Genomic DNA, 20130 nt, shown 5'->3' on the forward strand with positions numbered 1-20130 from the left:
GCTTTTGAGTTTGCACCCTGTGAGCCTCCCGGTATTCCAGGAAAGGCTGTTTTCCACGAGCTAACAGAATGTTGACAAAAAGACTATTTGGGCATGGACATAGTTCAGAAACTTAGGAGGGAACATGAGTCAGACCTTTCAGAAAGGAGAACAAAGGGTTGATCTTGAAGTCTGGAGGTTCTGGCCAGTCCTTCCAGTTACATGCACTGGGAGATGCAGAAAGAAACAGGGAAAGCATTCTTTAGTCAGAAATGACATTTTAGACTTGCTGTGAAAAATGAGGATAAGATAAAGCTGAGACCTTTTCAATGCATGTACATTCAAAAATGTAGCATTCTGTCTGGTCACAGTGGCTTACACCTATAGTCCCAGCTACTTGGGAGGCTGAGATGGGAGGTTTGCTTGAGCCCAGGAGTTCCAGGCCAAAGTGAGCTATAATTGTACCACTGTGCTCCAGCCTGGGTGACAGAGACAGATCCTGTCTTTAAAAACAAAAAAAGTAGCAGTCTACTCTGTCTTGCCTGGTGGGGCTGATGTTAGGACAGCCTTGGTTTAGTGTGTGGGCTGCTTGCCACTCTCCTAAATGTGAGCCCTGGGTGACAATATTGCTCTATGTAATAGGAACACTCTCACTCCCCTGGAGCAATAATGTGGTCATGGCAGGTGCCAGGCAGAACCCGGTCCCAGTGGAGACTATGATCTCTCTCCACTCTACCACATACACCTGAGTTTGGTGACTCTTGGAGACAGGTGATGTCTAGGAAACATGCTTGTGCCCCTTTCTTCCTTCATTGCCCCTCATGTGACCATTTCCTACCTAGAAAGCCAAAGAGAGAGTCAAGGAGTTTTTGGGAACTGCCCATGGAGAAGGGAGGAGGGAGAAGGTCTTAACGCAGTGAGGCTTGGTACTCTTCATGACATGTCTGCTTCTCTTTCTGATGTGAAGAGTGGGGGATGGGGGTGAAGGTGGATGGTATGTGGTCCTATCCCATTTTGAGCCCTTCTGGGGCCTGTTGAATGTGATGTGTGTGTGCATGTGTGCACATCCATAATTGTATGTGTTTGAATATGGCTGTGTGGACTGCCTTGGCTATTGGCATGTTTGGCGTATATTTGTGCTCTGTGTGTATGTGTATGTGTTGAAGGTGTGTGCAAATGGTATATGTGGGCCTATACGTGTTATATATTTTGGTGAGTACATGTGTGCCTTTGAGTGTGTGCTCACGCTTAGTCTATGACTGTGTGTGTTTATGAGCAAGTGTGTGTATGCTATTAATATACATGTCCCTGGGTCCACATGGCAAGTGTATGAATATAGCTATGCCATGGTTGCAGGTCCCCAGTGGGTGTGCCTGAGAGCACCCCACAACTCTTTGGCAATTCTTGGAAAACGCTGTCTGCCTGCTCCCCACTGGTCCCTGGCTCCCCCCTGGACCCCTGCGATGTGCACCTGCAAGCTGGTGAGGCGGTGGGGAGAGGGAGAGTTATAAGGGGGTGGGAGGGGATGGGGGGACTGCTTTGAGAGATGAGATGGGCACTCTGGGCATGAGGATGCTGGCCAAATTGGTAGGAGTGATAAGAAAGGGAAGAGGGGGACACGAGAGAGGTGAGAGCCAGGCCGATGGGAAGCTTCATGTTCTACACTTTCAGGTATATACACCTTTATACCTGCTTCCCCATCACAGAATAAAGCCAAAGCCCTCCTGGTGGTTCCACCAGGCCTTGCCCTCTCTGTCCACCCTGCCTTTCTCACCTCCTACTCCCCCTGCCCTCCACGCCACCCCGGGCACACTGGCCTCCTTGCTGTTCTTCCTGCACAGCTAGGCCTGCTCCCCACAGCCCTGCATGTGCCTCCCCCTGGAATGCTCTTCCCTGGGGCAGACACAAGCCTCAATCCCTTCCACTTTCAAATTTTGGGTTACATGTCACCTCCTCCTGGAGGCCTTCCTGGCCACCTGAGTTAAATTTGCAAATGCCCCTCCCACCCTACCTCACACTCCTCACCCTCCCTCCTGGCTTCCTCTCGATCCTTACGTTCTTCACCTTTTAATTTACTATATACATTTTTTAGTCTCTGTCTCCTCTGAGCAGATGTGAGCTCCATGAGGGCGGGGATTTTTGTTGGTTTTGTTCACTCCTGTGTGTCCCTGGCACGAGGTTGGATGCACACACACACATGCGCGCACACACATACACACACACTCCCCTGAGTGTGGGGAGGGAGGAAGAGGCTGAGTCCTCTGAGTCCTGGGGCTCCAGGCAGACCAGCCCCCTAACCGCCTGCCTCCCGCTCTCCCTGCCCCAGCCTCGTATGCAGTGCAGGCCTGCAGTGTGCTCACCGGAGAGCTGTTTGCACCCTGCTCTGCCTACCTGAGCCCTGTGCCCTACTTCGAGCAGTGCCGCAGGGACGCCTGCCGCTGTGGGCAGCCCTGCCTGTGTGCCACGCTGGCCCACTACGCCCGCCTGTGCCGGCGCCGCGGGCTCCCCGTCGACTTCCGCGCCAGCCTGCCAGCCTGTGGTGAGTGCCCCACCCTTGGACGCCCATGTGAGGGTGGGCTGGCAGAGCCCGAGCTCCAGACCTGAATGTCCCCTGCCCCCTAAACTCTCCACTGGGATGTCCCCCAGTCTCCTCCAGCCCAACTCCCTCCCACAGCCTGCTTCTTGTCCTGTGTTCTCCATCTCTGCCGATGGCCCCCGTCCCCTGGGTCACCCAGGCCTGATGCCTGGAACGTGTGACTCAGGACTGCTGCTCTCACCCTCACATCCAATCCATCTCAAGTCCTGTCAGTCCTGCCAATCCCAAACTCACCCACTTCTCACCACCTCTGCCACCCGAGTCAGAGTCACACTTCACTGCAGCCGGAATGAGCTTTCTAAAGATCACTGGCGCTGTCGCCCTCAGGTTTGAGCGCACGCGTGGCTTAGTGGGCATGAGCTGGCCCCTACCCACCCCCACCGTGGGCTACATGCCTCCCATGTCCTCGTCCTCTCTGTGCCCTCAGCCCCCAGCACAGGGCCTGGCTCTCAGTAAGCTTCCAGCAAATGTTTGTTGATAAATGACAATGGCACTGCACTGGGAGTCAGGAGTCCTGTAGGTAACTTGCTGTGTGTCTCCGGGCAAGGTCCTGTCCCACTCTGAACTAAAGTTTCCCCAGAGGTGATTGGACAGGACTAGTGGTTCTTAACCCTGGCTGCACATTAGAATCACCATGGAAATTTTCAAGAAATGCGCACATCTGGGCCACTTCCAGTATCGGCTGGAGCAACGGGTCTGGCAGTAGGGCCCAGGCATCAGCATTTTTGAAAAGCTCCCCAGGTGGCTTTGGTGTGTGGCCTGGGTTGAGAAGGGCTGACCCCGACAGTCTCAGTGGATGTCCAGGCTCTGACAGAGTGTGGGGGAGACCCCTGAGGAAGTGGGGCGGTGGCCCCGTGAGGAGAGCACAGCCCTGGGTCTTGGGACAAAGGACCCCGAGAGGCTGCCGGAGAGCGCACAGCTGATCTTCACAGCCCCTGTGTGAAACAGCCGCGGAATTGAGGGGGTGCACGTGCGTGTGTCTACGTGTGTGTGATGGGGTAGGTCTCCAGGGCCATGGGTGGTGACCTCCGCCCCTCACCCAACACCACTACCTAAGAGGAATGCCTGCTGGGGAAAGGGAAATGCCAGTGGTTTTCCAGGCTGAACTTGGCAGTTGGGCCCACCTGCTGCTTTGCCATTCCAGCCTCTTGAGAGGCAGTGGGACTCTGGAGTCAGACCTGGGTTCAAATCCCAGCTCTGACCTTGACCTGCTGTGTGACCTTGGGAAAGTGTCTTAACTTTTCAGAGTCTCCTCATCAGGATGACAGCCCCACTCCACAGAGTTGTGGGGATGAGAGAGACAACACACAGTTCCATTTTCCACTGCAGCACTGTCCTGTGAAGCCACCAAGGAGTACAGCCCCTGCGTGGCCCTGTGTGGGCAAACCTGCCAGGACCTGGCCAGCCCTGAGGCCTGTGGGGTTGACGGTGGCGGCGACCTCAGCAGCGATGAGTGTGTGGAGGGCTGTGCTTGCCCAGCAGACACATATCTGGACACCCAGGTTGACCTCTGTGTGCCCAGGTGAGTGGGCTAGCTTGCCCTCGAGCTGGGCGGGGAGATGAGGCTGCGGGTCTCCAGGCGCCTGAGGGAAGGGAGCCTGGCTGGGTGTCTCTGGTCCCTACTTCGCCTCACAGGTGCAGGGCAGACCTTGGTGGGCAAGGAAGGGCTCTCCGTCCTCGGCACCTCCCTCCCGGTCTCTCCCCAGCTCCCTTCAGGGCACCTCAGTTTGCTTCCCTGCAAGACAGAACAGCCCCACAGAGCCAACGGGGCCTCCCTCTCCTCATCTCCCTTCTCCCTCCACAACATCTATTGGCCTCTCAGTATGTTCCAGACATTTCTAGGCCCTGGGAATTCAGCAAGGAGTAAAACAGAGTCCTGCCCCCATGGAACTCACATTCTAGGGGGGTAAGACAGATAACAGATAAGCAGACACTTAATGAGCTGCAGATAACAGATAAGCAGACACTTAATGAGCCCCGTGGTGACAAGAGCTGTGAGCCAGGTGAAGCGGAGTGAGAACAGGGATCCTGTCCCTAGGATGGTACGCGAGTGAGTGCAGGAGGAAGGTCTTTCTGCCGTGGTGCTGTCTGAGCAGAGACCTGGGGGAAGTGTGCTCAGGCAGTGGAGGCTGCGGGGCCCAGCCTGAGGTGCTCTCAGTGCGGCTGGGCGGGCGGCACAGCGGGAGAGGAGAGTGGGAGGCCCCACCTGGGCCCCTCCAGGCCTCTGCTTCCCCGTCTGTGAAATGATATAACATTTGATTGGTGCTTTTCAAGTGGTGGTGGGGGCTGGAGAGAGGCCCCTTCAGGGGTCAGTAGGAATCGCTGAGAGGCCTTTTCAAAACTACAAAATGCCCCCCTTGAGATCCAGATGTGCACCCAGGTCCCACCCTTGACATTGAGTATGGCCAACAAAGGGGCCCCGAGTGGACCAGACAGGGAGAGGGAGGAGGCTGTGGAGAGGCACCGGGGCCGGAGTCCGGGCATCCGTCCACTGCTGACTGCTCTGCTCCAAGACCCGCACATGCCCATAGTTGGCAGCTTCTGCTCTGCGGGTGAGGGGGAGACAGAGAGGAACGGAAAGGGGCACGAGAATCCCTCCCTGACAGGATCCCTGTGCGGAATGCGTGAGATAACGTATGCAGGGCCTCGCTGGTGTGGCCGGCAGGTGTCAGTGTATTCAACACCAGGAGGCACAGGCACTGACCCAGCAGAATCGGTGCTGGGTGTGAGTGAGCAGGACAGCTGCGCCAGGCCGCAGCACCAGCTGAGTGTCCGCCCGTCCCGTGGGCTCGGAAAGCGGTGGTCCTGTCCTTACTGCCTCTCCCCTCCTCCGTCCTAGTGACGCTGGTGACAGGAGTGCGTGGACACCAGTGAGGCTGTTCTCATCTAACCTCAGTGGATGGCCCCCAAATCTGGGACCCAACCCTGACCTCTGTCCCTGGTGCCAGTCTGGTTTTCTCGCCACTCCCTGGAGATGTGTCCCATGTCACAGCAGATGCCATTGCTTTGCTCTGTGTCCTTATGCCCCTGGCTGGCTGAGGTGGGGTCCCTGTCCTTGGCAGTCCCTGCCCCAGCTCAGGAGCCTGCTCACCTTTCTCCGTTCCTGATTTTTGTAGAAACCAGTGCTCCTGCCATTTCCAAGGAGTGGACTATCCCCCTGGAGACAGCCACATCCCCTCCCTGGGCCACTGGTGAGCTCCCTGGCCGTGTTGTCCTCTCTCTATGTGGAGCCTGTGACCGAAGACAGTGCAGTTAAATGGAACTTTCCATGAAGTGACACCCACCCTCCCCCTCTGTGCAGGGAGTGGGAGGACAGTGAGTGGGGACGTCTGTCTGAACCCTGCAGTGACCCGAGTGCAGTGATGCAGGCTGTCTGGGTCCTGCTGTGACTGGGTTGGCTAACCCCACAGCTCTTCTCTCTCTCTGTAGCCACTGCAAAGATGGAGTCATGAGCTGTGACAGCAGAGCCCCAGGTAAGGGTTGCTGGAAGGGTGGGGGCCTTCTGGGGGCTCCCCTTGGTAGTGGGGTTATGGAGAGGACAGGAGGCTGGGGAGTGTGAGCCCTGATCAGGAGGGGGAGAGCCCACTTGCGGAGAGCCCACCCCAAGTTTTGCCCTGCACTTGGCCTTGCTGTCTTGGCAAACACTTGAGCTTGGAGGGTAGCATCCTGAGACTCTGTCCCACCCTCAACCCCACCTTAGTGGCTGTCCTTATTTTTTAGAGAGGCTGAGACTCTGTCTCCCTCAGGGACAACCACCTAGGGTGTCTGGACAGTTTCTTGACCTTCCTTGGGTCCTGGATTTCCTCCGTCTGATCTGTTAAGTATTTACTGAGGTTGACTTTTCCCAGCCCAGCGCTGGACGTGGCATCACAGAGATGGGCAGGACAGCCTGGGTCTTTGAGGCTCTCCCAGGCTGCAGAGATGGGACAGGGTGGAACGCTGGTGGGTGAGCCTGTGAGCGGCTTGGAGGTGGGGTAGAGCTTAGGGGCTGGAGCATTCGGGGTGGAGGAGCCCGCTATGGACAGGGATTAGCACAGATGGGGTTGGAGAATAATCATACGGCAGGGGGTTAAGAGCAGGGCCTCCAGAGCCAGGCAGCCTGGTTTCAAATCCTCCCCAGCACTCATTAGCTGTGCAGCCGTCGATAACTTGCTTCACCTCTCTGAGCCTTCATTTCCTCTTTGAAATATAACCTAGATTCCTCCATGCTCCCCATGTTTTGTGTATATTCCTGAAAGCATTTTCCTTTTGGTCACTTCTTTCTTCAGATTTCTGACTCTTTGGGGCTTTCATCTCACCTCCTGTGGCTATTCTTTTCTGTCTGTTCCATCCCAGCCTGAGCACAGACCTCAGCTCTCTCTTGTTGATTTCCCTAAAAAGATCAGCACTCACACCAAGTGTGAATGTCATGGCAGACTCTACTGAAGGCTCAGGGAGAGAGAGGGTGGGTTCATGTCACAGAAACATAGGTGTCAGGAAATTGACTCTCGCTGTTGTTGAAAGTCCTCTGACCACCTTCCCACGCCGCTTGGCTGTCCTCCTTCTGGCCCCTCTCCTGGTCCCTCTGGGGCTCTTCCTCTCACTTTATGGTGCCTTTGGAAAGCAGAAGTGGCTTCGTTCCATTCTGTGGGAAAATGGGAATAATGGTACCTCTCAGAGTTGTTGCAGGATTAAATAGGATGATGCAAGGGAAGGGCTTGGAGCAGCGCCTGGTGTGGAGGACAGGTGCAGTGACTGGTCCTGGTGGCCGTGGTCCTGCTGTGTGGTGGCACACATATCTCCCTCCCCTGTGGTGCATATCTAGGCACCCAAGCGATGCCCAGGAGCCTCCGGGGCATGAAGAGGCATCCCAGCCCGTCTCTCCTTACAGCCTCCAGGAGCCCAGGAGCCACCTCCAGCCCCAGGGGCTGCAGCACCCACCCTCTTCTCTTACAGCTGCTGCCTGCCCAGCCGGCCAGGTCTTCGTGAACTGCAGTGGCCCCCACACAGAGCCCGAGCTGAGCAGGGAGAGGACGTGTGAGCAGCAGCTGCTGAACCTGAGTGTGCCAGCCCATGGCCCCTGCCTCTCGGGCTGCGCCTGTCCCCAGGGGTATGTACCGGCGTTGCATGGTCTCTCACTCCTGAGCACTGGCAGAACCAGGGACCACAGGGTGAAGGTGGGGGGCAGGGGGGAGTGGGACAGGGCAAACCTTACAGGGAGGTTTGCCTCCTTGCAGGGAGGCCCTAGCCCGGGGCTGGCCAGTGACAGCTGCCGTGGCTAGTGAGGAGTCTGGGAAAGAGCAGGAGCTCGGGGATCCAACCCAGAATGTGGCCTAGCCCCTCTGGGGCTCAGTTTCTCATCTGTGAAATGGGAATACTAGTAATATCTACCACCCTAATAAGTTGCTGTGAGGATTCAGTGAGGCTCTGAGTGGAAGCAATGAATAGAGGGGTGTCGGGCGTGCTCTAGCAGTCCGAGTGGTTGAAGGCCCCAAGAGAGGAGTCCTGGATTTCAGCTCTCAACCTCTTGCTCTGCATAGTTCTGACCAGACCCTCAGGTGGACGGCTGCTGCCTCTGTAATACTCGAAAAAGAAAAGCCCACCCAGTGAATACCGTCTCGTCGCTGGGTCCCTGAAACACTGCCATTAAAGCTGTGTGAGAGCTGCACAAGTCAAATTTTGTGGGTGTCCCTTGTGTGTGCTCTGTACGTCCAGGTGGCTGAAGTCCCCAGCACCTCCCTCTGCCTGTTGTCATTCCCAGGACTGGGCTGAGAAGACAGGTGGGCTCCTCATTCCATGACTTGGCAGCACTGGCCGTGCCCTTCAGCCTGCACAGAGACTAGCGGTCAGCTGGGAGTCCTGGCCCTGGCATGGCAGCCAAGGAAATGAGATGGGGGTCAGGGCTCCTAGGGTGGCAGGGGAGGGGACAGTTTATAAGACATTTCGATGTTGTGACCTCCTTCAATCTCACAGTAGCCATGGGGGAGAAGAGGGGAAGATCGTTATTCCCATTTTGCAGATGAAGAAACTGAGGCCAAGAGCAGGGTGGAGGGAAGTGGTCTGCCCCAGGAACCGTGACTGAAACCCACGTCTCCTCACACCAAGCCGTGGCCCTGGCCCAGCGCACACTGTCTCTATGAAGCCCAGGGTCTGGTCCCCTAACAGAGGTGGTTGATGTGTGTTTGGAGCCTGTCCCTCCCGAGGCAAGTGCGTCCTCAGGAGACTCTGTGCAGGGCCCTAGGCCTGACCACCTGCTGCCACTTGGGCCCCAGAGGAGCTTGTGGGAAGTGCCTTTGTAACTGAAGGCCTCCTGTGGCACTGTCCTGTGTGCATGAGCCTGCCACTCAGCCTGAGGTCAGGAAAAGCTAGAGCTTCTGGGGTCGGGAACTAAGGGTCACTCACTGCGAAGTGTGGTGGCAAGGGCACAGGCACCGTGGAAGGAGCACTGGGCTAGAGACCAGGGGAAGTGGGCTCCGGGCTCCGCTGTGCCGATGACGTACTCTGCGCTATGTTAAAGGCCCGCAGGGGTGTGTTCCACAGGGGCGTGCCAAAGGGAAATTATTGATATTCCAGTCTCCTTTTGTAAGGGAAGGGCAGGAATGTCATACTTTCCTGGAATGTCCTCTTGCTGGGGTAGGGCTCCCAAAGATACCCAAGTACCATCTTTACAATCCCTGCCCGAGATCCTTGAGGCCCACAAGTCACCTCTGGTCACCTTCTGGTCACCATGCCCCTCTATAAATTGTAACTAAGAATCTCTGGGTGCTGTGTATTTCTCCGAGGTCCCTGGGACCACTGCTGGAGTCTGGGGCTGTCTGTGCCCCTCCACATGTTTTCACATCTGGCTGCTGAGCCAAGGGCCCTGGGGCCACTAGGCAGTGAGGCACAGTGGTTTGAGCACAAACTCCGGGGTCAGGCTTGAATCCCAGTTCTACCACTTACTGGGTGAGTTAGTTAACTGACCCGAGCCTATGTTCCCTCCTCTGTAAAACAGTACAAAGGAAACACTCTTTGTGAGTAGACAGCATTGTCTCTCCTGCTCTGTATCCCATGTACTTGCAAATGACCCCATGAGGGTGCCCTGAAATGAGAGGGTCCCCTGTAAGGTAAAGAGAAGGTAATCTACAGATTGAGGAGAGAGGACAAAGCCTCGAGTGTGCGCTCTTTCCTATGGGGGGCACACAGTGGGTGCTCAGGGATGCAGGCAGGTGTGCTAAAGGCAAGGAGGGAGCGGTGGGTGGTGGGCAGCAGGGAAGACCCCTCAGGAAGTGGCTAGAGACAGTGCCTGGGGCTGGAGGTGGAAGGTGCTGAGCCCGCCCTTCTGCTGGTGTCTGATGCAGTCATGGGGAAAGGAGGAGCAAGGGACCAATATGTGTTGTGTATCTACTAGGTGCTAGGCAGGGTGCCCAGGCCTGTAATTAAATTCTCATAATGACCTTGGGAGGAAGATGTCATTATCCCCATTTTATGCTTGAAAAACCAGAAGCTTAGAAAGGTTAAGTGGCTTCAGGTAAAGCATAGTGGATTAAGCACATGCTTTCTCTTCTGCTTCCTACCCACAACCACAATGCAATGGTAATGGTGTAAAAAGGTTTAAACCCCCAGGGACAAAGAGAAGGGAGTAGGGATGACAGTGGCCTGAGACAGGTCGATAGTTTTTGAAGAAGGAACGTGGGTGGATGTATAGAGGTTGACAGCTGACGCTTGCAGAGGGGAAGGCCAAGGAGAAACGACCTGTGTTGTGTTGAGAGCCTCAGGAACCGGAGGCTCCCGGCATCTCAGAAGGAGGAAGGGAGGAGGGAGACGGGAGAATGGTTTGCAGTCTGTGTAAGGTGTAAGGAGCAGTTAACCTCCAGATCCCCTCCTGCACCCGCTGGGGCCACACCACTGCCCCAGCCCCATCCAGCAGGAGAAAGTTGGTAAGAGTTTCTAGAGAAACTAAGTCAGAGACTTTGCTCTTGGCATCAGGAGGAGTGGGACGCATGGCGCAAACAGGGAGATTAAGGGAAAGCCAGCTGGGACTGCAGCGCTCTTCCCCAGCTTTGTTGCTAGGATGGTGACATGGAGACATTTGCCTCCCTGCCTGGAGATGAAAGAGGGTTCTTCTCTTGAAAATTAGCTGGGCCAGGAGGAAAAAAACTACAGAAACTGACCTTTTGGGAGTTTCCCAACAAAATAGCTGGTCCCCCTTAAATATGGAGCCTCCAATCAGCTTTTGTTGCCTATTTTTTTCTTTTAATTTTTAAAAGGTGAGGCATAATTTATATACAATAAAATGCACAGATCCTAGGAATACAGTTTGCTAGGGTTTTATACCCTTTTGTAATCCATACTCCTAGGAAGATACAGAATATTTCTATCACTCAAAATATTTCCTCATGTCTGGCCCTCTTCCAGCCGTCTCCACCCTCACCCCTACCACCATTGTTCTGCTTCGTTTGTGCATAGATATTTCTGCCTGTTCTGGAACTTTGTGTAGATAGAATCATGTGATATGGACCATTTTGTGTCTGGCTTCTTTTCCTTAGCATATGTTTTTGAAGTTGATCCACATTGTTGCATTTACCACTAGTTTGTTCCCTTTTTATCCCAACAGTATTCCGTTGTATGAATATACTGTTGTTTATTTATCCACTCCAATATTGATGGATGTTTGGGTTGTTTTCAGTTTGGGACTATTTTGAATAAGGTTACTATGCATTTCTTCAGGGTGGAATTGCCAGCTCCTAGGGAAGGTCATGTTTATATAAGAAACTGTTAAACCATTTTCCAAAGTGGTTGTAGGATTTTACATTCTCAGTAAATGAGAGTTCTGACAGCTTCACATCCTCGCTAACACTTGGTGTTTTCAGTATTTTTCATTTTTGTTATTTTATTGAGTGTATAGTCCTATCTCATTATGATTTTAATTTGTATTTCCCTAGTGACTATCAGTACTTTTTTGTGTGTTTATTGGCCATTTGTATGTCTTCCTTTGTGAAGTGTCTGTTCAGATTTTTTGCTTATTTTTTTTATTGATTTTTTTTATTGAGTTGTATAAATTTTTTTTTTTTATTTTTTTTGAGATAGCATCTCGCTTTGTTGCCCAGGCTAGAGTGAGTGCCGTGGCGTCAGCCTAGCTCACAGCAGCCTCAAACTCCTGGGCTTAAGCGATTCTACTGCCTCAGCCTCCCGAGTAGCTGGGACTACAGGCATGCGCCACCATGCCCGGCTAATTTTTGCTATATATATTTTAGTTGGCCAGATAATTTCTTTCTATTTTTTTAGTAGAGATGAGGTCTCGCTCTTGCTCAGGCTGGTCTCGAACTCCTGACTTTGAGCGATCCATCCACCTCGGCCTCCCAGAGTGCTAGGATTACAGGCGTGAGCCACCACGCCCGGCCTAAATTCTTTATATATTCTAGATACAAGTCCTTTGTCATATGTATTACAAATGTTTTTTCCCAGTATGTGTTTGCCCATTTATTTACTTAATGTGTCTTACAGTGTCTAAAACTTTCTTATGAGCAGAAGTTTTTAATTTTGATGATGTCTAATTTATGATTTTTTTCTTTATGATTAATGCTTAAGGTTGCAAAGATATTCTCCTATGCTTTCTTCTAGGAGTTTTACAAGTTTAGCTTTTACATTTGGGTTGATGGTCAGTCTAAAATTATTATATTTTACATATGTTGCAAAATGGAGTCAAGGTATATTTTATTTTTTTTCTGATGGATATCCAGTGGTCTAGCCTCATTTAACAAAAAGACTTTCCTCTCCCCATTGAATTGCTTTGGGCATCTTTGTAAAAAATTAATTGACTATAAATATGGGTCTATTTCTAGACTCTCTATTCTGTTCCATTGATCTGTTTGTCTATCTTTAGTTTAGGCCAATATCCACTGTCTTGATTTATGAAGCTTTATAGTAAGCCTTGAAATAAGCAAGTGATAGGTTCCAGCTTTTATTTTTTAAAGTTGTTTGGCGCTGGTAGGTCTTTGCATTTCCATGTAAATTTAGGATCAGCTTGTCAATTTCTACAAAAAAGCACCTGAGATTTTGAACGGGATTGTGCTTATCTATAGATCAATCTGGGGAGAATTGACATCTTAACACCAGTGAGTCCTCCAAACCACAAATAATGGTATCTTCCCATTTATTAGGTCTTCTTTCATTTTTCTCACCAATGTTCCATAGTTTTCATGTAAAGATTTTGTGCTTTTGCCATTGAATTTATTCAGAGGTATTTGATGTTTCTGTTGATATTATAAATGGTATTATTTAATTAATTTTTCACCTGACCATTGCTACAATATAAAAATACAATTGATTTTCACATCCTAATTCTATTAGTCCATTTTGCACTGCTATAAAGGAATGCCTAAGGCTGGGTAATTTATAAAGAACAGAAGTTTATTGGGCTCATGGTTCTGCAGGCTGTACAAGATGCATCACATGAGCATCTGCTTCTGGTGGAGGCTTCAGGGAGAAGGTAAAGAGAGAGCAGGCATGTCACATGGCAGGAGAAGGAGCAAAGAGAGAGAGAAGGTGGTGCCAGCTCTTTTAAACAACCATCTCTAAGCAGGAACTCACTCATTATCACGAGGAGAGCACAAAGCCATTCATGAGAATTCCACCCCCATGACCCAAACACCTTCCACCAGTCCTCACATTCAACACCAGGGATCAATTGAAATGATCATATGGTTTTTGTCCTTCATTTTGTTGATATGTTGTATTACATTGATTGATTTCTGTATGTTGAACCATCCTTATATCCCTGGGATGAATCCCACTTGATCATGATGAATAATCTTTTTAATGTGTTGTTGAATTTCATTTGCTAGTATTTTATTGAGGATTTTTGCATCTATGTTCATCAGAGATATTGGCCTATAGTGTTCTTTTTCTATTCTTTGTCTGGTTTTGGTATCAGGGTGATATAGGCCTCATAGAATGGGTTTGGGAGTATTCCCTCCTCCCTGATTTTTTTGGAATAGTTTAAGTAGGATTGGTTTTAGTTCTTCTTTGAATGCTTGGTAGAATTCAGCAGTGAAGCCGTCAGGTCCTGGGCTTTTCTTTGATGGGAAACTTTTTATTACTGCTTCTATCTCGTTACTCATCATTGGTTTATTCAGGTTTTGGGTTTTTTCCTGGTTCAATCTTGGTAGGTTGTATGTGTCTAGGACTTTATTTCTTCTAGTTTTCCAATTTATTGGCACATAGTTGCTCATAGTAGTCTCTAATGATCCTTTGGATTTCTGCAGTATCAGTTGAAATGTCTCCTTTTTCATCTCTGATTTTATTTATTTGGGTCTTCTCTCTCTTTTTTCTTAGTCTGGCTAAAGGTGTGTCAATTTTCTTTATCTTTTAAAAAAAACAACTTTTTATTTAGTTGATTTTTTGTATTTTGTTTGTTTCAATTTCATTTATTTATGCTCTGATCTTCATTATTTCTTTTTTTCTACTAATTTTGGGTTTGGTTTGCTCTTGTTTTTCTAGCACTTTGAGATACATCATTAGTTTGTTTATTTGAAGCTTTTCTACTTTTTGGATGTAGGCACTTATTTCTATAAACTTTCCTCTTATTACTGCTTTTGCTGTATCCCATGGGTTTTGATGTGTTTTGTTTTCATTTTCATCTGTTTTGGGAAATTTTAAAATTTCTTGCATAATCTCTTCATGGACCCAGCAGTCATTCAGGAGCATATTGTTTAATTTGCATGTGTTTGTATAGTTTCCAATGTTACTCTTGTTATTGATTTGTAGTTTTATTCCTTTGTGGTCAGAGAAAATACAGGGTATGATCTCTCTTTTTTTGAATTTTTAAAAACTTGTTTTGTGGCCTAACATGTGGTCTATCCTTGAGAATGATCATGCGCTGAGGAGAAGAACATGTGTTCTGCAGCTGTTGGATGAAATGTTCTGTAAATACCTGTTAGATCCATTTGGTCTGTAGTGCAGATTAAGTCCAATATTTCTTTGTTGATCTGTCCAGTGTTGAAAGTGGAATGTTGAGTGATTATTGTATTGGAGTGTCTCTCTTTCTTTACCTCTGATAATATTTGCTTTCTACATCCAGGTGCTCCAGTGTTGGGTGTATGTATATTTAGGATTGTTATGTCCTCTTCCTGAATTGACCCCTTTGTCATTATATAATGACCTCTTTCTCTCTTTTTATAGTTTTTATCTTGAAATCTATTTTATCTGATAGAAATATAGCTATTCTTGCTCTTTTTCGGTTTCCATTCGCATGGAATATCTCTTTCCATCTCTTTATTTTCTGTTTATGTGTGTCTTTAGAGGTGAAGTGTATTTCTTATAGACAACATATAGTTAGTTCTTGTTTTTTTTTAATCCATTCCGTCTCTCTATGTCTTTTGATTGGAGAGTTTAGTCCATTCACATTCAATGTTATTTCCATTCACAGTCAATGTTATTATTGATGGGTAAGGACTTACTATTGCCATGTTCATATTTGATTTCTGGTTGTTTTGTGGTCCTCTCTTCCTTCCTTCCTGTCTTCCTTTGTTAAAAGTGATTTTCTCTGGTAGTAAGTTTTAATTTCTTGCTTTTTATTTTTTTGTGTATCTGTTGTAGCTTTTTTGATTTGAGGTTACCATGAGGCCTGCAAAAAACATTTTATAGCCAATTATTTTAAACATATGACAACTGCTTATAAACAAACAAATAAACAAGAAGTTCTATCCTTTAACTCCATCTGCCCCCCACCCCGCTTTTTAACTTTTTGTTGTTTCCATCCATATCTCTTATACTATCTCTCAAAAAATTGCAGTTATTTTTGAAATGTTTGTCTTTTAGTCTTCGTATTCAAAATATAAGTGGTTTATACACTGCAGTTGCAGCAATAGAGTATTGTGTATTTGTGTCCTTACTGTTACCAGTGAGTTGTATACCTTCAGATGATTTCTTATTGTTCATTAACATCTTTTTCTTTTGGATTGAAGAACTCCTTTTAGCGTTTCTTATTGGACAGGTCTGGTGTAGATTAAATCTCTTAGATTGTGTTAGGTAACCTCTAAGCAGAATTCTGGAGTTCCTTCTCTGAGCAATTCCCTCCTATTTTACATCCTGACCTGCATATTGTAGCCACCTCAGAATCCCTGAACGCCGGTTTCTGTCTGCTGTCCTTGGTGGGATACTGTGCTCTGCTTGGGCTCCATCATTCTGTGCTATAGTCCAGAAAGTGCCTCCACTGGATATGGAGACGAATGAACAGGGACTCTTTTCAGTATACCTATAGCATTCTTTCTCTTTGCCTCTTTAAACCATGTATTTATATTCCTTTGAAAAATAAAACAGGAAGGTTAAATAACTTGTCCTAGGCAAATACTGAATTTGAACTAAAAATTGCTATTGCCAGAGTTTGTGTTCTTATCCCTGTCTCGTGCTATATTTTGCTGATGCCTGGATCTAGCTGGGAGTTGTGGCCTGAGAACTTTAATAAAGGCCCTAGGTATGGTCAGGTTTCATGGGAACCAGACTAGAAGGTAGGAGCACTGCCGCCTTGGAGCCTATGGTCTGAGAGCTCCATGAACAACCTAGGTAGGAAAGTCAATGCGCATGTCCATTGGTCTATTCATTAGTATACAGCTAAGGGCTTTGGCTGGTAGAGGTAGGCTGCCTTCCTGGTGGCTGGCAAGACTCTGGGGTAGGCCTAGTCTGTCCCTGGTTTTTTCAGTTACCAAGGTGCCTCTGAACCAGTTACCAAGTTTTTTCAGTTACCAAGGTGCCTCTGGGCAGCAGCAGGATGGGCAGTGGTCACATGGTCAGTGTCTTGTAGGATAAATGCTGAAAGCCACCCAGGGTATCCATGTGGATACAGTATCCTGTATGGGATACAGTATCCCAGAAATGGGAAGGATGCTCTTCTGACCACCTGCTTGCTGTGTCTCTACAGTCTGCTCAGACATGGAGATGCTTGTTTCCTGCCAGAGGACTGCCCATGCTCTTGGAAGGGGAAGGAGTATTTCCCTGGGGACCAGGTGATGTCTCCTTGCCATACCTGGTAAGTGAGGGCCCCAAGAAGGCTCTGCTTTTTGCTGGGAAAAAAATGGATACAGAGTGGATATAGAGTGAGTGATCATGAGTATAGTCTAGCATTCCTCTTCCACCATGTTCATGGTCATGTTGTGTGTTTGTGTGTTGTGTGTTGTATAGGAATTTGTGTACATATAAAAGTATATTCATATTTTGAAGTAATTTTTGTATTATATGAATGTGAGTTTGTTCAAACATGTATATGAATGTGTATACATGCATATTTATAACCATGACTATGTGTTTGCATATTTATATGAACATATAAGTGTGGGTGCGAATCCAAATACATAGATTGCATGTGTGAACGTGTATATACATGGGTGATGTGTATGAAAAGGCAGGAATTCATAAATCTGAGTATATCAGCGAATATATAAAATTATGAATTTGTATATTTATATATATTTGTATACATGTGCACCAATTTAGCATGTGTGCACATGTATATACAAAGTATGTGAATATATGTATGCATTAGGTATAAATATTATTATTATTGTTATTTTTTTGAGACACGGTCTCATTCTGTTACCCAGGCTAGAGTGTAGTGGCATCATCATAGCTCACTGCAACCTCAAACTCTTGGGCTCAAGCAATCCTCCTGCCTCAGCCTCCCAAGTAGCTGGGACTACAGGTGCACTCCACCACACCCAGCTAAATTTTATTTTTTGTAGAGATAGGGTCTTTCTATGTTGCTCAGGCTGGTCTCAAAGTCCTGACCTCAAGTAATTCTCCTGCCTTGGCCTTCCAAATTGTTGTGATTATAGGCATGAACCACTGTGCCCAGCTCATGTCATATATCCATGTTCCCATGTGAGGGAAAATATATGTATAAGTGTGCATTTGTCTGCCTGTAAATATGTACATACCTATGTATGAAAGTGAGTGTCCATGTGGGGATATTTGTATATTTAGTAATATAGGTATCTACACGTGGGAGCGTGTGCACCTGGATGGGAGTCTATGGCAAGAGACTTGGGCTAGTTCTGTAGGACCTGCAGTGGGAGACGGTGGGAGACTCAGCCTCCTGATGGAGAGAGCGCTGGGCGAGGGGTGAGAAACGAGACACTGGTGCCCTGATGTTGGACAGCAAACGCTGCCACTGTGCCAATGTCAAGAACCAGCCAGAGCGGCCTGACATGAAGAAGAAGCCCCTGGCACTGGGGCCCCAGGGCCCAGCAGAGAAACTCAGAGAGGTTCCATCTTGGGGACCCATCCAACTAGCTAGACCACAGCCTGCAGTCCCTACTCCAAGCTGGGATTGAAACTGTGCTGTTTCTCTGTCCCAGAGAATGACCATAGTGCTTCTTTCTGTGTTAGCAGCAGGGTCACAGTCAAGCCCATCTGCTAAGGCTGGTTTCCCCAGATACATCGTGGTATATTTATAGAGCCAGAGCCCTTGTTGTCTAACCCCAGAAGTCCTCAGGACACAGAGTCCTCTGCAGGTGGTGTGTTCAAGTGTTTGTGGGATTTCATGACTATGGTGAGCCACAGCTGACCAGGGGTGCCAGATGCATGTGGCAAGAGATTGGGGGCGGGCTGGCCTGGATTTGCCCAGGATGCTCAGGCCTGGAACTGACTCACTTCCGTCACTTGACTGGCTTCCAGCCCCTGTACCAGCACCCCACCCCTGGGCAAGGGGATGGCTGAACTATGCTGAGTCCTCTCCTGTGAGTGCACTGTGCTCAGAAATCAGATCACAGGCAGAAGCTGTGATGGGAGAGGCTGGAGCCAGGGCCAAGGGGCTGGGATTATTTTAGGATTTGGAACCCTGACATGAGGAGGCTTCTGCCTTCACAGGAGAGGCTGAGTGGTTGTGGGGTAGGTGTCCTCTCTCGCTTAGGGGACCGGGAGATATAGAACAAGTTTTTACTTTCTAACTCAGTTTTTATAATTCTACCTTCTTAATACATGGACAGACCTTCTCAACATTGGCTCTTGAAGGACATGGCCCTGTGGCCCAGGTTCCAGCTGCTGTCCTGTGAGGAGGTGGGCACTGGAGGTGTGACTGGCTGGTGTGGCTTGACCATTTGCTGGGTCTGTTTACTGGGATGGCGCCTGGCTGCCCACCCCTCCCTGCTCTGTGTTCAGCAACGTCATGTCAGCAGCGTGAAGTCAGCCACGCTGGGAGTATTTACAGCACTGCATACGTAGCTGACTTGCGAGGCATGTGGGTGGATGTGCGAGTGGATGTATCTGCAGGCTTAGGAAGCCATGGAGTCAGTGCATGACAGGATCGGAATATGCCGTGTGACTGCGGAGAACCTGCCCCTCAGTGTTGCTGTCACACGTGGAGCTACAGGTCATGCCCCTGCACTCCTGAAGACTTCAGCTCTGGACTCACTGTCACCTGATCCAGCCCTACTTCTGCCCTAATTCCTGGAGATTTCAATATCCATTTAGAGATGTTTCTGGTATCTCCTGGCATCTCAGTGTCTTCATCCTCTCTCTTCTGGTGGTCTTTCTCCACCCTGGTGGAGTGTGTGGTCATCCTGTAGAGCTTGTCATTCCCAATAATTCCACCAACCCATATCCCGATTCCATGCCTCTCACCTCACCTCTGTCTTTCTTCTCCTCCTCTCTCTCGAGTACCCTGACTCCCTCCATCCTGTAGCCCCATGGGGGTTTCTAATCCAAGGACCCTGCTGCCACCTCTCTACTGCCTCTCACCCTCTTGACGTCTTCCCTTCCTGTTAGCACTTCCTGGAATATAGCCTCAGTTCTCTTGCCTCCTCCTGCTCTGCCCTGCTTGTTTGGCAAAACCACAACCCTGGTGACGTCCATCCCTTTACTTCCTCTGTACCTGCGTCCACACAGCTGAATGTGGCTAGAGGGATATACAAAACCAGGCTGCTGCTCTCGTTTTAAATTCATGACTCAGAGCCTCAAAAAGGCCCTTGAGGCTGACGTGCTCTCATTCTGTATTTCCCTGATCTCTTTTACTCTTTCACCCCCCTGATAACCGTTTTGCACTTACTCCTCTCTCCTCGCAGCCCTGACACTTCCTCCCCTCTCATTCTCGGCTGATGATTGCTTCCTGTTTCACTGAGAACATTAACGCCATCAGAAGAGAAGTCTCTAGACTCTGTACACGCATATTCTGCCTTCCCACCTGTACCACAGATGAACCAAGCATCTGTGCTCCTGTCTGAGGCCAGTCCCTTCACTTGTCCTCTAGATTCCAGCCCCTCGCCCATCCAAGGGCGTCACTGCAGCAGCTCTCTGCCTTCTCTCCCTGTCATCAGTTTGTCACTCTCTACCAGATCACCCCCATTGCTTAGAAATATGTAATTTGAAAACCTTCCAACCTCCTAGCAACCGCTCCATTCTCTGCTCTGCTTTTATTGCAAAACTCCTCAAAAAATTGTCTATACCTGTTGTTTCCAATTCCTGTTCTCCTGTTCTCCTTTAAGCCTACTCAGTCTGGTATTTTCCCCACAATTCCGTCAGAACTGTTCCACCCAAGGTCACTGGTAACCTCCGTGTTGCTGTATCCAGTGTTCATTTCCCGGTCCTCATCTGCCTAGACCTGC

General features: G+C 49.1%; 1 protein-coding gene across 1 annotated transcript in view; it reads left to right on the plus strand.

The window, feature by feature from the left end:
- Positions 1-20130, plus strand: part of OTOG (otogelin) — an 83364-nt gene that overhangs the window by 21944 nt on the left and 41290 nt on the right. The window contains exons 18-24 of the mRNA XM_045557623.1: positions 1336-1460; positions 2306-2518; positions 3905-4097; positions 5692-5766; positions 6005-6048; positions 7511-7664; positions 16455-16562. Of these exons, the coding sequence (XP_045413579.1) occupies positions 1336-1460; positions 2306-2518; positions 3905-4097; positions 5692-5766; positions 6005-6048; positions 7511-7664; positions 16455-16562 (912 nt within the window). The remainder of the gene's footprint in view (positions 1-1335; positions 1461-2305; positions 2519-3904; positions 4098-5691; positions 5767-6004; positions 6049-7510; positions 7665-16454; positions 16563-20130) is intronic.

This window comes from Lemur catta, chromosome 7 (genome assembly GCF_020740605.2).
Source record: "Lemur catta isolate mLemCat1 chromosome 7, mLemCat1.pri, whole genome shotgun sequence".
NCBI lineage: Eukaryota > Metazoa > Chordata > Mammalia > Primates > Lemuridae > Lemur > Lemur catta.